This window comes from Erpetoichthys calabaricus, chromosome 11 (assembly GCF_900747795.2).
Source record: "Erpetoichthys calabaricus chromosome 11, fErpCal1.3, whole genome shotgun sequence".
Lineage (NCBI taxonomy): Eukaryota > Metazoa > Chordata > Cladistia > Polypteriformes > Polypteridae > Erpetoichthys > Erpetoichthys calabaricus.
In genome coordinates this window covers 138,638,632-138,653,856 of record NC_041404.2, presented here as the reverse complement: position 1 = coordinate 138,653,856, position 15,225 = coordinate 138,638,632, and the positions used below count along the sequence as shown (strand labels likewise).

Genomic DNA, 15,225 nt, shown 5'->3' with positions numbered 1-15,225 from the left:
CACCAGGAGGAACCCAGGAGCCACTGCACCAGCATAGGGTCTGACAATGGGGCCAAGGATTTCATCCCGATACCTAATGGCAGTCAAGGTGCTGTTGTCTAGCCTGTAGATGTCTGTGCATCCCTCCATGGATATGCCTCCCCAGGTATACCATCACTGACCCACCACCAAACCGGTCATGCTGAACGATGTGACAGGCAGCATAACATTCTCCACGGCTTCTCCAGACCCTTTCACGTCTGTCACATGTGCTCAGGGTGAACCTGCTCTCATCTATGAAAAGCACAGGGCACCAATTCTGGTACTCTATGGCAAATGCCAATTGAGCTCCACAGTGCCCATTAGAGGACGTTGGTCTCTCAGAAGTCTGTTTCTGATTGTTTGGTCAGAGACATTCACACTAGTAGCCTGCCTGCCTGCTGGAGGTCATTTTGTAGGCTCTGGCTGTGCTCATCCTGTTCCTCCTTTGCCCAAAGGAGCAGATACTGGTGGGTCCTGCTGATGGGTTAAGGACCTTCTACGAGGGGCCCTGTCCAGCTCTCCTAGAGTAACTGCCTGTCTATCTCCTGGAATCTCCTCCATGCACTTGAGACTGTGCTGGGAGACACAGCAAACCTTCTGGCAATGCCACGTATTGATGTGCCTGCCATCCTGGAGAGGTTGGACTACCTGTACCAGTTCTGTAGGGTCCAGGTATCGCCTCATGCTACCAGTGGTGACACTGACCGCAGCCAAATGCAAAACGAGTGACAAAACAGATGAGGAGGGAAAAATGTCAGTGGCCTGTTAACCCATTCATTCCTGTTTTGGAGGTCATCTCAGTGTTACCCCTCTAGTGCACCAAAGCAGCTGAAAGTGATGAACAAGCCCGTCTGCTACTTCACTGAGCAGATCAACAGCCCACAAGTGTCATTGATGTGATGCTATGCTCTCATTAAAAAGTCTTCCTTTAATTTTTTGAGCAGTATATATATATGCTATCAATATGACATTGATAAGCAAGATATTCAGTAAGACACAATAATTTAAATAAATTATGCATAAAAATATGTCCTGGGTCCTCCCTGCATGGAATTTGCATGTTCTCCCCGTGTCTGCGTGGGTTTCCTCCGGGCGCTCCGGTTTCCTCCCACAGTCCAAAGACATGCAGGTTAGGTGGATTAGCGATTCTAAATTGGCCCTGGTGTGTGAAGAACAATAAGATGATTAAATAAAAAAGTGAAAAATGGCAGAATAATAAGAATGGAAGGTGCACTGCATCTCAAGCGTCAGCCCCTATGCAGTGTGAAGAATGAACTCAGCCTTCAAGGTGAGTCACATTCATATAAGAGGAGATCTTGTGTAGCTTTCTGAAATATCTAAATGAAACATTTTATTTCAAAAAAATCAAAAGAATGTCCGACTGAAATGGGTGGCATGTGACAGCCTCGCTGCCTGTTGCGTGCTTAGGAACCTCTTGGGAAATAAGCGGAGGTCCCCAGACGACTGCTTGCTCTGCTGATTGTCACCTCTCGGCCTGCTGTGTGCCCGCTCTGCTCTTTACCTCACTGTATCTCTTCATTATAGGCGACAGAATGTTTCTGAGGTGGGCCCAGCGATTCACACACCACGGCTGAGGAGGAACCAACTGGCAAAAAATAATAATAGTTGAGGCAAAGCAGGGGTGGATGGGCGGCGGAACTTATGAAAAGAACTTTTGTATCAAATTAGTGTAAAGCTAGACAAAGCTCAAATGTATAGTAGGCAGTGGAGTGCAGGGGTTAAGCCCTTCAACTTCAAACCCTACAGTTTTGGGTTGAAATCCCAAAATCCCCTGTTTTCCCTGATCATCCTTGAGATGTTTCTGCAGCTTCATTGGAGTCCACCTGTGGTAAATTCAGTTGACTGGACATGATTTGGAAAGGCACACACCTGTCTATATAAGGTCCCACAGTTGACAGTTCATGTCAGAGCACAAACCAAGCATGAAGTCAAAGGAATTGTCTGTAGACCTCCGAGACAGGATTGTCTCGAGGCACAAATCTGGGGAAGGTTACAGAAACATTTCTGCTGCTTTGAAGGTCCCAATGAGCACAGTGGCCTCCATCATCTGTAAGTGGAAGAAGTTCGAAACCACCAGGACTCTTCCTAGAGCTGGCTGGCCTTCTAAACTGAGCGATCGGGGGAGAAGGGCCTTAGTCAGGGAGGTGACCAAGAACCCGATGGTCACTCTGTCAGAGCTCCAGAGGTCCTCTGTGGAGAAAGGAGAACCTTCCAGAAGGACAACCATCTCTGCAGCAATCCACCAATCAGGCCTGTATGGTAGAGTGGCCAGACGGAAGCCACTCCTTAGTAAAAGGCACATGGCAGCCCGCCTGGAGTTTGCCAAAAGGCACCTGAAGGACTCTCAGACCATGAGAAAGAAAATTCTCTGGTCTGATGAGACAAAGATGGAACTCTTTGGTGTGAATGCCAGGCGTCATGTTTGGAGGAAACCAGGCATCGCTCATCACCAGGCCAATACCATCCCTACAGTGAAGCATGGTGGTGGCAGCATCATGCTGTGGGGAACTGGGAGACTAGTCAGGATAAAGTGAAAGATGACTGCAGCAATGTACAGAGACATCCTGGATGAAAACCTGCTCCAGAGCGCTCTTGACCTCAGACTGGGGCGACGGTTCATCTTTCAGCAGGACAACGACCCTAAGCACACAGCCAAGATATCAAAGGAGTGGCTTCAGGACAACTCTGTGAATGTCCTTGAGTGGCCCAGCCAGAGCCCAGACTTGAATCCGATTGAACATCTCTGGAGAGATCTTAAAATGGCTGTGCACCGACGCTTCCCATCCAACCTGATGGAGCTTGAGAGGTGCTGCAAAGAGGAATGGGCCAAACTGGCCAAGGTTAGGTGTGCCAAGCTTGTGGCATCATATTCAACAAGACTTGAGGCTGGAATTGCTGCCAAAGGGGCATCGACAAAGTATTGAGCAAAGGCTATGAATACTTATGGACATGGGATTTCTCAGTTTTTTTATTTTTAATAAATTTGCAAAAACCTCAAGTAAACTTTTTTCATGTTGTCATTATGGGGTGTTGTGGTTAGAATTCTGAGGAAAAAAATGAATTTAATCCATTTTGGAATAAGGCTGTAACATAACAAAATGTGGAAAAAGTGATGCGCTGTGAATGGAGAAGTTTCTATTTTTGGATTCCTGACTGACTCTTCAGTTTATTATTCTTGTATCATGTCGATACCCTAATGTCAACTCCGGCATCGATTAAAGTGCTGTTTTTAGTTTGTGTTATTGACTTTTGCTGCATTTGTCATACGACGGAGCTGGGAAGCCAGAAGTCGCAGTTGTATCATTTGTGACCTCTGCAATTTTGCGATTCTTGTTGAAGCAGGCAGACACATCAGGGGCACCCTCAGCCCCAAAGAAAGCACTCTGAGTCTCAGGACAGGCAGCAGAATCAGGCTTTATTGTACGGTGCGCATACAGACTCAGCTTAGATGGAACAATGAGCGACCAGCCATAGGCACTTACCTGGGCTGCTGTAATTATGGGTGGGGGGAAACTCTCTCCTATGCTGGTGTCAGCAGAAGGATGGGTGGAGGGTGCAGTACTCTGAGGTGAGAGTGGGTTAGCGTGGTCAAACCTGTTAAAGAAGTTGTTCATCTGGTTTGGTCTCTCCATGTCTCTCTTGATGGTGGCACCCTGTTTCGAGCTGCAGCCAGTAATGATCTTCATCCCATCCCACACTTCCTTCATGCTGTTATTATGCTACTTCTGCTCCAGCTTTCTCCTGTACTGCTCTTTCACCTCCCTGAGCTGGACTCGGAGTTCCTTCTGCACGCACTTGAGCTCTTGCTGATCACCGCCTTTAAAAGCCCTTTTCTTCTGGTTCAAAAGGCCCTTGATGTCACTTGTAATCCATGGCTTGTTGTTAGCATAGCAGCATACTGTTCTTACTGGAACTACAATGTCCATATAGAAGTTGATGTAGTCAGTAGTGCAGTCAACAACCGCCTCAATGTTCTCACTATGTGACCTCTGCAGGATATCCCAGTCTGTAGTTCCAAAGCAGTCCCTCAGAGCCTGCTCTGCTTCAGGGGACCACTTCCTGAATGAGCGTGTGGTTGTAGGTAGCTCCCTCACTCTTGGTTTGTAGTGAGGCTGAAGCAGAACCAGGTTATGATCTGCTTTCCCAAGCGCAGGCAGCAGGGTGGCATTGTATGCATTTTTAACGTTTGCATACAGTAGGTCAATAGTCCTATTTCCCCAGGTGTTACAATCCACATACTGGGAGAAGGCAGGTAATGTTTTGTCCAGCATCACATGGTTAAAGTCTCCAGTGATTAGCACAAGTGCCTCGGGGTGCTGCGTTTGCAGTTTAGCAACAGCAGAATGGATGATGTCACCCACTATCTCCATGTCCGCCCGAGGAGGGATGTAAACAATAACAACAATGACATGTCCAGAGTTACACCACCTTGTATTGACATAGACAGCGAGTCCTCCTCTTTTCCGCTTCCCGCAGGTATTTGCGTCTCTGTCCGCTCTAACTGTTCTAAACCCGGGTAGCTCCACGTTAGCATCTGGGATGTTAGTTGTTAACCACGTTTCACAAAAACACAACAAACTGCATTCTCTGTAGGTCCTGACATTTTTCACCAGTGCGGCCAGTTCATCAATCTTATTTGGTAGTGAGTTCACATTTCCCAGTATCACAGATGGCACCGAAGGCTTGTAACGCCACTTTCTCACAAGGCGCTTTGTCTTTAGCTTAGATCCGGCTCTGCTGCCACGATACCGCCTTTTTACCTCGTCAGGTAAATAGTGAACCACACCGGCGTGGGCATTTGTCCTCAGCGCTTGAAGTTGACTAACTGAATAGACGAGTCTCTGCGTGTAAAAATCCATCTCCAAGTAGTAAAAAGTGTCCAGGGAATGAGTCCACATAAAAGAAAGTGGTAGGAGTGATCAGTGAAATAGATAAAATAGATAAAAAGGTAGAAAGATAAAGTTGTACACGGAGTTGCTGGAAAGGCTGCCACTTGCGGTGAAACCTGAGTCATGAGATATGTTGTGCTATTTAGAATTTAAGGGTCTTGGCACCATTTGGGGGACTGGGCAGGCTTGAAGCCTGTCTTTTGAGTTGGGGCTAGGCTGCTTGGGGTGAGTTCTAGTCTGGGAATGCAGACCTATAAAGAAGACAGGACTGGCCTCTTGTGGCTTTTTGGAGGCTGGCACCCATGTTTGAAAGGCAGGATCACACCAGCGGTAGTATTATGGCATAAGCTATACATTCTTTGTGCTCTAATTATTTTTGTATCTAAAACATGTACAATATGCTGCGGAATTATCATATAAGCACATCGCAACAACTATCATGCAACAACTCACCAAAGGCCTGGATGGATCAATCAGAAGCAGTTGCCAGGATGGTTTAAAGTATGGTGTTATCAGTTGGCCCTCTACCAGAGGTTGATGTGGCCCCTAAAGATATGTGAAATCGCAGCAACAATAGTGCCGAGGATGGTCTGCAAGGCCAATAATTACTGTACATCAGGAAGTGGCTCGGCAAACCATGGTGCTTTTAGAAACGGCATTCAACTGCCACTAAAGTCAATCAACCTTAGCTACAGCCAGGAGAAGACAAGGCTGGTGATGAGACAGACGCCTAATCAATCAGTGCGAGATGCAAAGGCCCAGGTTAGAACAGGTCGTAAATGGAAAGCTGTACCATCTGTCGACCAAGCTGTTAGCAGACTGAGACTCCAACGAGTGGTTGACAGGACGCAGAAAGGGAGAAGTGGTCTTGGCTTGGCTTCTGGTGTGGTGTACTGCCTCAAGAAAGGAGAGGAAAAAACTGGTGATCTCTGAAATAGCCAAAATGGAAGATGAGCTCTACAAGCTGAAAGCCATAACTGAGAGTCAACAAGCAAGCTGGACAACCTAGGAAGGAGTGGTCAACAAGGAACTGACCTGGAATGACAAGTGGAGGATACCACAAGCCAGACTTAGTTTCCTTATAAGATTGACATACGACACTCTCCCTAGTCCCTGCAACCTGTGTCTTTCATACAGTTCTTCTGAAGGCTGCCCACCCAGTAATGCCCCAAACCCCACACAGCAGCATGTTCTATCAAGCCATAAGGGTGCACTGGCACAAGGTCACTATATAATGTGAATTTCCCCTTGGGATTAATAAAGTATCTATCTATCTATCTATCTATCTATCTATCTATCTATCTATCTATGGCAGCATGACCAGGCATTAGCGGAGATCTTGTAGGCATGCTGACAGGGGGCAAAAGGAACTCATCCAGCACATAAATAAATAACTGTTGATTTGCTTCATTAGATCAGGAGATGGACGACAGAACATCCCTTGATTAGCACCAATCCTATCATCTAGTAACTACTGGAATATGATAGTGGACCTTGACAGGAAGCCTCAGTTTCCCACTGAGATTAGCTATGGTGCACTGTCAGTTATATTGACTGAGTTGCATGGGAAACAGGTATAGAGGCAGCCCACAGGAGGAATAAGTAAGTCACGAGAAAGCATAATTCATATTTTGAAACCAAGGAATAAAACACTCATTATTTCTGGATTGGCAAAATGAAAAAAAATGAAGATTAAAAAATATATATGGAAAGGATCTTTCCATTCTAAAGCACTAATCTGTCATTTGGCAATTGGTTCAACCCAAAGCCTGTGACATTGTTAAATAACCGCTATGTTATTCAAGAGGACAGCGAAGAAGAACCGGCCGGCTTCAGGCAGCTTCACTCACGTGCCAGAATGCGCGTCTTCGAAGTTCTTCAAAAAAGCGGTCGACTCGCGTGACGGAGGGGCGTTCCCTGCTAGTGAAGGAGGCGGGCATTATAGGCGACTGGACGAATCCGCCTCAGGGGCAGTCTTTTATTGGCCCAACCGCGTAAGTGATGGGACGGGAGTTTGTCGGTAAAGAATGACTACCCAATGAAAAGACGAGAACGGTGAATGACGTCATGCAATCTGCGTAAATGAATGGTTAGAAAAATGACAAGTCGTCCCTCCTTCCCTCCCTTGTTCAGAATACGACGCCGGTGTCTTTTTAATCTTCGGCAGGCCGTTAGCAAAAGCAAGTCTGTTAGGGACGCGTGAAGTGGTGTATTTTTACACTCTGGTTTGGCAAGTCGGGACATGAAGTTGAAGGGGAAGCTGGACTTCCACTCGTGGTAGCGACAGTGCTCTGCTGATAGCCATGGGGCTCGATGAATTCTGCAGCCTGGACGGCTCCGATCCTTTCTGGGTAAAACATTTTCTTGTGATTGTTTGCCGTCGCCGTCGCCTTGGCTTGTTGTCTCGCGCAGTTGCCTGGTAGGCCCCATGAGGCAAACGTGAAGTCCGCTGTTCACCTTTACGGTACTGGATGTTGAATGGAGGTTGCCTATTAAGGTCCCAGGTAGAGGGTGATGCGCTAATAGTATAATACATGTTGATACTCCGGAGTTCTTGTATACCTTTTCTATTAAGTCATGGTCATGGCTACGAACCCAGGAAGCAACTCTGGACGGGACGCCAGCGCTTTGATTACACATCCCAGTATAACGACTTTGCTTAACCTTTCATATTAATCACACACTATACGATATGTGTGTAAATACCCTCGACATTTTAATAAAAAAATTAGCATGGACATCTTGCATTTGGGGTGTAAGTGGGCCCTGGGGAAGCCGTCCCATATGCTAACAGTTCTTAACATTATCCCTGGCTGATGTAATGAAACATAACTTAGTTTTTGTTTTCCTAAAACATTGTGCCAGCCCCTGAAATGACCACCCAGGAATGTACCAGTTCTTTGTTTTGTCCACAGATGTAACGTCATTCTCCTTATCTTGGTTTCTGTCGTGTCCGGTTCTTCCATAAGGGGCATGAGCCCCCGAACATCCTATGTGTAGAGAAGGGACAGATTTTAGGTAGAAGGTTTTGTTAATGAATGCTGATGCTTGTTAAAATTAGAAAAGGAGTTTGACAAGGGAGAGGAAGACCTTTCAGCCCAGCAAGCACGTGATGAAACGCCACAGAATTCTTTTCATTCATGAATCTGAGTCATCACTTTTATTTCATCTATGCGCTAACTTGGAACTGTTCAGAAAACGTCTCTCTGGTGATTCAGCTGTTTTCTGTCAAAAGTACATTTTTGCTTGTGCGGTGTCACTTTTTCACATGACTGTACATAAAAAAAAAAAAGTGCACCCTAATGAAATGTGCTTGTGTTTTATTATTAATTTTTTTTTAATAAACCATATGATACAGTTGCCATGTAAGAGGAAGGCCTAAGAGAAAGTTTATGAATGTGGTGAGTGACGATATGAAGGTGGTGGGTGTAACAGAGAAAGATGCCGAGGACAGGAAGGTTTGGAAAAAGATGATTTTTCTGTGGCAACCCCAAACGGGAGCAGCCGATAGAAGAAGATGTTGACCAATCAAGATCTGATCTTCATTTAAAACATTATCTTTAGTTAAAGAAGTTGTAATTGGGGGGGAGTGGAAATTTCTTTTTGCAATGATTTATCTAACAAGTGAACAGATATGCTATTTCCATCATGGTGGTAAAGTCACCCCATGGCTCTAACGGCTGGTGTTGTCGTCTCAGATAAGCGTTTCCTATAACTGTCAACTGGACTTTTAACATCAACTAGGGGAAAGTTTCTCTCAAACCTCCTTTCAACCGTGCGGTGTCTGAGGGGTGTCATGCATGCACAGCCCATTTCAAACCCCCCAGCAGGGTCTTGGACATTGCAGAACCCTCCATTTCTTCCTTTTTAGTGATTCCTTGGTGGATTTCCTGGTGTGTTTAGGGTCATGTTGGAAAGGTAACTGTCGTCTGAGCTTTGTTCTTCTGACAAACGGTCTTGCATTATCCTAAAGCTGCCTCTGGTACAATGAAGAATTCCTAGTGGATTCTATGATGATGATTTGCTCAGGCCCTAATGCTGGAAAGCAGCCCCAAACCACAATATTTCCTTTACGTTTACAGCTGCTATCAGGTTCTTCTAATCAAATGCTGTCTATCCTGAGCACTTCATTCTAGAAATCCTGGCTGTGCCCTGATGTTCTGTCTGAACAGCAAATGTTTCCTCCTGGCACACCTCCCATGTAGATCTAATTTGTGCAGCCACTTTCTAATGATAGACTCTGGCACTTTGACATCATCAACAGTGACCACAGAGTTATCTGGAGGTCTTGTGATGAAATTCTGAGCACTTCTTTCAGCATCATATGTTCTGCTTTAGGGCTGAATTTAGGATGGCCTGGTCTGGACAAGCTGGCAATTGTTAAAATCTTCTCCACGTTTAGACGAGTGGTTGATTTCTAATTGTTTGACAATCCCTTTTAAATCCCATCCGCAACTCCTAGGCGTAATAACCTACTTTGTGGGGGCCTCAGAGAGGTCTTTGGATCTCGGGCATGGTAATAACACACACTTCAAGAAGAAATAGCAAACCGGTTTAAATCGGACTGGTGCAGGCGAGATCCCCTCTAATGAAGTTCTAATCATTTGCACCCTAATTTGAGGCACCTGAGGTAGTCATAAATGTAGGGGTGCATTTACTTTTTCCACGTGTGAAATTTGCATTTGTTTTAATTTTCTTGTCCTTTTGTATAATTAAAATAAACGAAGCGTAATGTTTGGTATGTTACGTCACCCTTATCTATATACAGTCATATGAAAAAGTTTGGGAACCCATCTTAATTCTTTGGATTTTTGTTTTCTCATTGGCTGAACTTCCTTTTAATATCTGACATGCCTTATGGACACAGTAGGATTTCAGCAGTGACATTAAGTTTATTGGATTAACAGAAAATATGCAATATGCATCATAACTAAATTAGACAGGTGCATAAATGTGGGCACCCCAACAGAGATATGACATCAATACTTAGTTGAGCCTCCTTTTGTCCTCTCGACGCTGTCCTCCTATAGCCTCTGATGAGTGTCTGATTCTGGATGGAGGTCTTGTTCACCATTCTTCATACAAAATCTCTCCAGTTCAGTTCAATTTGATGGACAGCCTGCTTCAAATCATCCCATAGATTTTCGATGATATTCAAGTCAGGGGACTGTGACGGCCATTCCAGAACATTGTACTTCTCCCTCTGCATGAATGTCTTTGTAGATTTCCAACTGTGTTTTGGGTCATTAGCTAAGTTTCCATCCAGTTTTTTGCGACGTTTTGTTATCGACAAACAGAATATACGTAAAAAAAATGTGCGAAATTTGCTGTCTCCAGCCTGTTTCCATCAAACTGGCTTTTTATCGATAAAATGGTGTGCGTGATGACGTCATCCCCCCCCAAAACGAACTGTCGCATAAGTTTTGTTGTATTGCGGAAAAAATCTGCCCTTGAGCCGTTTCCATACATAATTTTGTGTATGTCGCAAATTATCTACCTTTTGTTTTCCACGTTACACCCCCTCCACTAAACAAAGAAACAAAGAAATGGAGAGATTATTCAGACAGTTTTTTGAAATTTGCCAGCTTACTGTTATTTCAGTTTCACAAATAATTGGAATTGTACATAATATCTGAAGACGACAGCAGAATGAAGCAGTTGCTTGTCTGATAGCCCTAGAGCTCGAAGAAAGTACCCCAGTGCGACGAAACCCACGGGTATGGGAGAGACGACGGAATAAGACCTTCTGGGAGGAGGTGGTGGAGAGACACTTCACAGAAAATCTCTGGCTGCAACATTTTATAATGACACGGCCGACGTTTGAGATGTTGTGTGGATTCATCAATCCTGATGTTGCGCCCATCACAGGTTGCCACCGACCACCGGTTCCAACCCAAAAGCGGATTGCCATCGCCCTTTACAAGCTGGCAACCTGCGCCGAGTACTGTATAGAGTAGTTGGAGAAACTTTCGGGGTTAGTAAAACTACCGTCCATCGATGTGTATATGCTGTGTGCACCGCTATTAAAGAAAAATTAATGCGGCGTTATATCAGACTTCCGACTGTAGCGGAGGCCAATGAAATTGCATATCGCAATTCCTTGGTGCATCTTGTGCCACAGATTTACGGTGCGCTGGATGGCACGCATGTGCCTATTCTTCCCCCGATGGAAGGCTACCGCGATTACATTAATCGCAAAGGGTGGCCATCTATTGTTCTCCAGGCCCTTGTTGATGACAGGTGCATGATACGAGACATTTGCGTTGGCACTCCTGGAAGTGCCCATGATGCAGCTGTGTTTGCAGCATCGCATCTGTACAGGTGAGCCTACCTTTCAACATCCCTTCTCAGTGCGATAACAACTGAATTAGTACTGGAACCTGCTTCCCTTAAGGTTTTTAATTAAAACTGAAATTTGAATTAATACAAAATAATGACGTTTAATCAAAAAAAAAAAACTCTTCATCAGACCATGCGAACCGCTCCGCCATTCTCGTTTTGATTGCACGTGATGAAAATGTGACACATTTATTTGCGCTAAAGCCCTTTTTTCCGACAAAAAGTGTTTCCAATGTAGTTTTTGCGACATCTGAAGTATCGATATGGAATTTATGCGCTAAAGTTAAACGGAAAAATATTCTGTCGACATGAACAACATTTTATCGGTAATTAGCATTTCCATCAGCTATATCGATAAAACAATTTGAAGCGCTAAATATTTTTTCGCAAAAACTCCTTGGATGGAAACCATTGTCTTGTTGGAATATCCAAACCCTGTGTAACTTCAACTTTGTGACTGATGCTTGAACATTATCCTGAGGAATTTGTTGATATTGTGTTGAATTCATCTGACCCTCGACTTTAACAAGGGCCCCAGTCCCTGAACCAGCCACACAGCATGATGGAACCTCCACCAAATGTGACAGAAGGTAGCAGGTGTTTTTCTTGGAATGCGGTGTTCTTCTTCCGCCATGCAAAGCGATTTTTGTTCTCACTAAATAACTCAATTTGCGTCTCATCAGTCCAAAGCACTTTGTTCCAAAATGAATCTGGCTTGTCTAAATGAGCATTGGCATACAACAAGCGACTGTTTGTGGCGTGAGTGCAGAAGGGGCTTGTTTCTCATCACCCTGCCATACAGATGTGCTAAATTGTAGAACGATGTACAGATACACCATCTGCAGCAGGATGTTCTTGCAGGTCTTTGGAGGTGATCTGTGGGTTGTCTGTCACCATTCTCACAATCCTGCTCATATGCCGCTCCTGTATTTTTCTTGGCCTGCCAGACCTGCTGGGTTTAACAGCAACTGTGCCTGTGGCCTTCCAATTCCTGATTCCATTCCTTACAGTTGAAACTGACAGTTTAAACCTCTGAGATGGCGTTTTGTAGCCTTCCCCTAAACCAGGAGACTCAGCAATCTTTGTTTGCAGATATTTTGAGAGTTGCTTTAAGGATCCCATGCTGTCACTCTTCAGAGGAGAGTCAAAGGGAAGGAAGCACAACTTGCAATTGACCACCTTAAATACCTTTATATCTCATGATTGGACACACCTGTCTCTGAAGTTCAAGGCTTGATGAGCTCATCCCACCAATCAGCATTGAGCAGTGACAGGCATTCAAATCAGCACAATGACAAGGGGACCCACATTTGTGCACAGCCAGTTTTTCACATTTGATTTAATTTCATACAACTAAATACTGCGTCACTAAAAGTCTTTGTTCGGAGAACACCGCAGTACCCCTTGGAAATGAAAGACATACAACTGTTATCTTTTTTGCTGAAAGTGCAGGCTGAGAGGGGTTCCCAAACTGTTTCATATGACTGTATATGGTTTAAATGAAAATCAAATCTGTATATGTCCACATTTGTGAAAAAATGGGGGGAAAAAACATTTCATGGGGTGTACTTACTTTTTCACGTGACTATGTGAGGCAAACAAAGACAAAAGGTCCACCAGTTCAGTAAAGGGACCAAATGAGGATGTGCTTTTTTTTTTTTTTTTAAATAAAACGTAGGAAAGAAAATGTTCAGCCCCCCCACCACCACTGAGGCAAATTGTATTCTCTGATCACATGAAATGGGGATGATAGGCCTGCAGACTTGGACACATGCAGCTCTGAAAGGCCTGCTGCAGCCTTCCCCACAGACCACACACACGTAAGCCTCATAATCCATCATCCTGTTTGCGGCTACAGTCCTCTGTGTTTATCTGATCCCACGTTTGTCTCCTCAGTGCCACTTACACACATTTTGTTTGTTTAGGGGATTCTTTTCTCCTGGGCAAATTACACACCTGGTAATAAAATCTTGAGTTACTCAAACTCGGTCATGGTGGAGAAGGTTTTTCTTATGATGTTATATAGTGCCTTTTGATAGTGGGCACCACCCCAACATGCTTTACTGGTATATTGCAGACAGCAGTTTCCATATTTCTATATTTTTATATCCTGCTGGATTATGCAACAAACTCTGGGTTGGCCCAATCAGTTGATGCTGGAGACTGGCTCTTATGATGTTATATAGTGGACACCACCCCAACATGCTTTTTTTACATGTGCTCTCTTCTTCTTCTCCCACTTCTATGTGGGCTCAATGTGCTCGATCAGCCTTACGGATACAATGCAGATGATGAACTTGATTTATTCTACCTAACCTACATTGATGGATTGAAGGCCAGAGGTCCACATGACCATCATCATCATCAAATTCTTGCATGTGAAGCCTAAAAACCATGAGGACTGATTGGGATCAGTTATGTTAGGTGGATTGCCTAGAGGGGGCTGGGTGGTCTCGTGGCCTGCAGATTTTTTTTTTTTTTTTTTTCTCCAGCCGTCTGCTGTGTTTTTTTTTTTTTTTTTTTTTTTTTTTCCAGACCTTACTTTTATTCTATTTTAATTAGTCTTGCCTAATTATATATATATATATATATATATATATATATATATATATATATATATATATATATATATATATATATATATATATAACCCATCCATCCATCCATCCTTCCATTTTCCAACCTGCTGAATCCGAACATAGGGTCATGTGGGTCTGCCGGAGCCAATCCCAGCCAACACAGGGCACAAGGCATGAACCAATCCCGGGCAGGGTGCCAACCCACCGCAGGACACACACAAACAAACCCACACACCAAGAACACACTAGGGCCAATTTAGAATCGCCAATCCACCTAACCTGCATGTCTTTGGACTGTGGGAGGAAACCGGAGCGCCCGGAGGAAACCCACGCAGACACGGGGAGAACATGCAAACTCCACGCAGGGAGGACCCGGGAAACGAACCCGGGTCTCGTAACTGCGAGGCAGCAGCGCTACCCACTGTGCCGCCCATATATGTGTGTATATGCATATATATATATGTGTGTGTGTGTGTGTGTGTGTGTATATAATATATACATTTTTTCTTTTTCTCTTCCTTCATCCTGTAAAGCACTTTCAGTTACATCTTTTGTATGAAAATGTGCTATATACATAAATGTTGCTGTACTCAAACTTAAGTCGAACAAAGGGTGCAGTACTAGGGGTAGGGTTTGATTTGTTTTCAATCCTATTTTTTTATAAAAGTTTATCTGTTTGTATGGAATGATTACAATAAAATTAATAAAATATAAAAAAAAAAAAAAAAGGGTGCAGTACAGTTACTTCCAGCTTTATGCATTATAGATTATGGTCTTAGCCACTAGGGGGCAGCGCTTATTGAACACTATTATAGAGAGCCTTCACACAACCCTTGAACTCTGTAAAGCTATAAACAGGCCATCTATATGATGCTTTCTCACCAGGGAGAGAGATGATTATGATCTTAGCCAGTAGGGGGCAGCACTTATTGAACATTGTTATAGTAAAGCTACAAACACAGCAAAACCAAAGAGTTGATGGTGAATTTAAGAGGCCCAGGCCCCTCACGGACCTGGTGACTGTGTGCAGAGGGTACAGACCTATAAATACCTGGGAGTGCAGCTGGATGATAAACTGGACTGGACTGCCAATACTGATGCTCTGTGTAAGAGAGGACAGAGCCGACTATACTTCCTTAGAAGGTTGGCGTCCTTCAACATCTGCAATAAGATGCTGCAGATGTTCTATTAGATGGTTGTGGCGAGCGCCCTCTTCTACGCGGTGGTGTGCTGGGGAGGCAGCATAAAGAAGAGGGACGCCTCACGCCTGGACAAACTGGTGAGGAAGGCAGGCTGTATTGTAGGCACAGAGCTGGACAGTTTGACATCTGTGGCAGAGCGACGGGCCCTGAGCAGACTTCTGTCAATCATGGAGA

The 15,225-nt window shown here is 44.4% G+C and overlaps 1 protein-coding gene across 2 annotated transcripts in view; it reads left to right on the top strand.

The window, feature by feature from the left end:
* Positions 1–7,056: 7,056 nt before the first annotated feature.
* abcc1 (ATP-binding cassette, sub-family C (CFTR/MRP), member 1) overlaps positions 7,057–15,225 on the top strand; it is a 76,497-nt gene continuing 68,328 nt past the window's right edge. For both annotated transcript variants that reach the window (XM_028814086.2, XM_051934000.1), the window contains exon 1: positions 7,057–7,282. In XM_028814086.2, the coding sequence (XP_028669919.1) occupies positions 7,235–7,282 (48 nt within the window). In that variant the 5' untranslated portion in view covers positions 7,057–7,234. The remainder of the gene's footprint in view (positions 7,283–15,225) is intronic.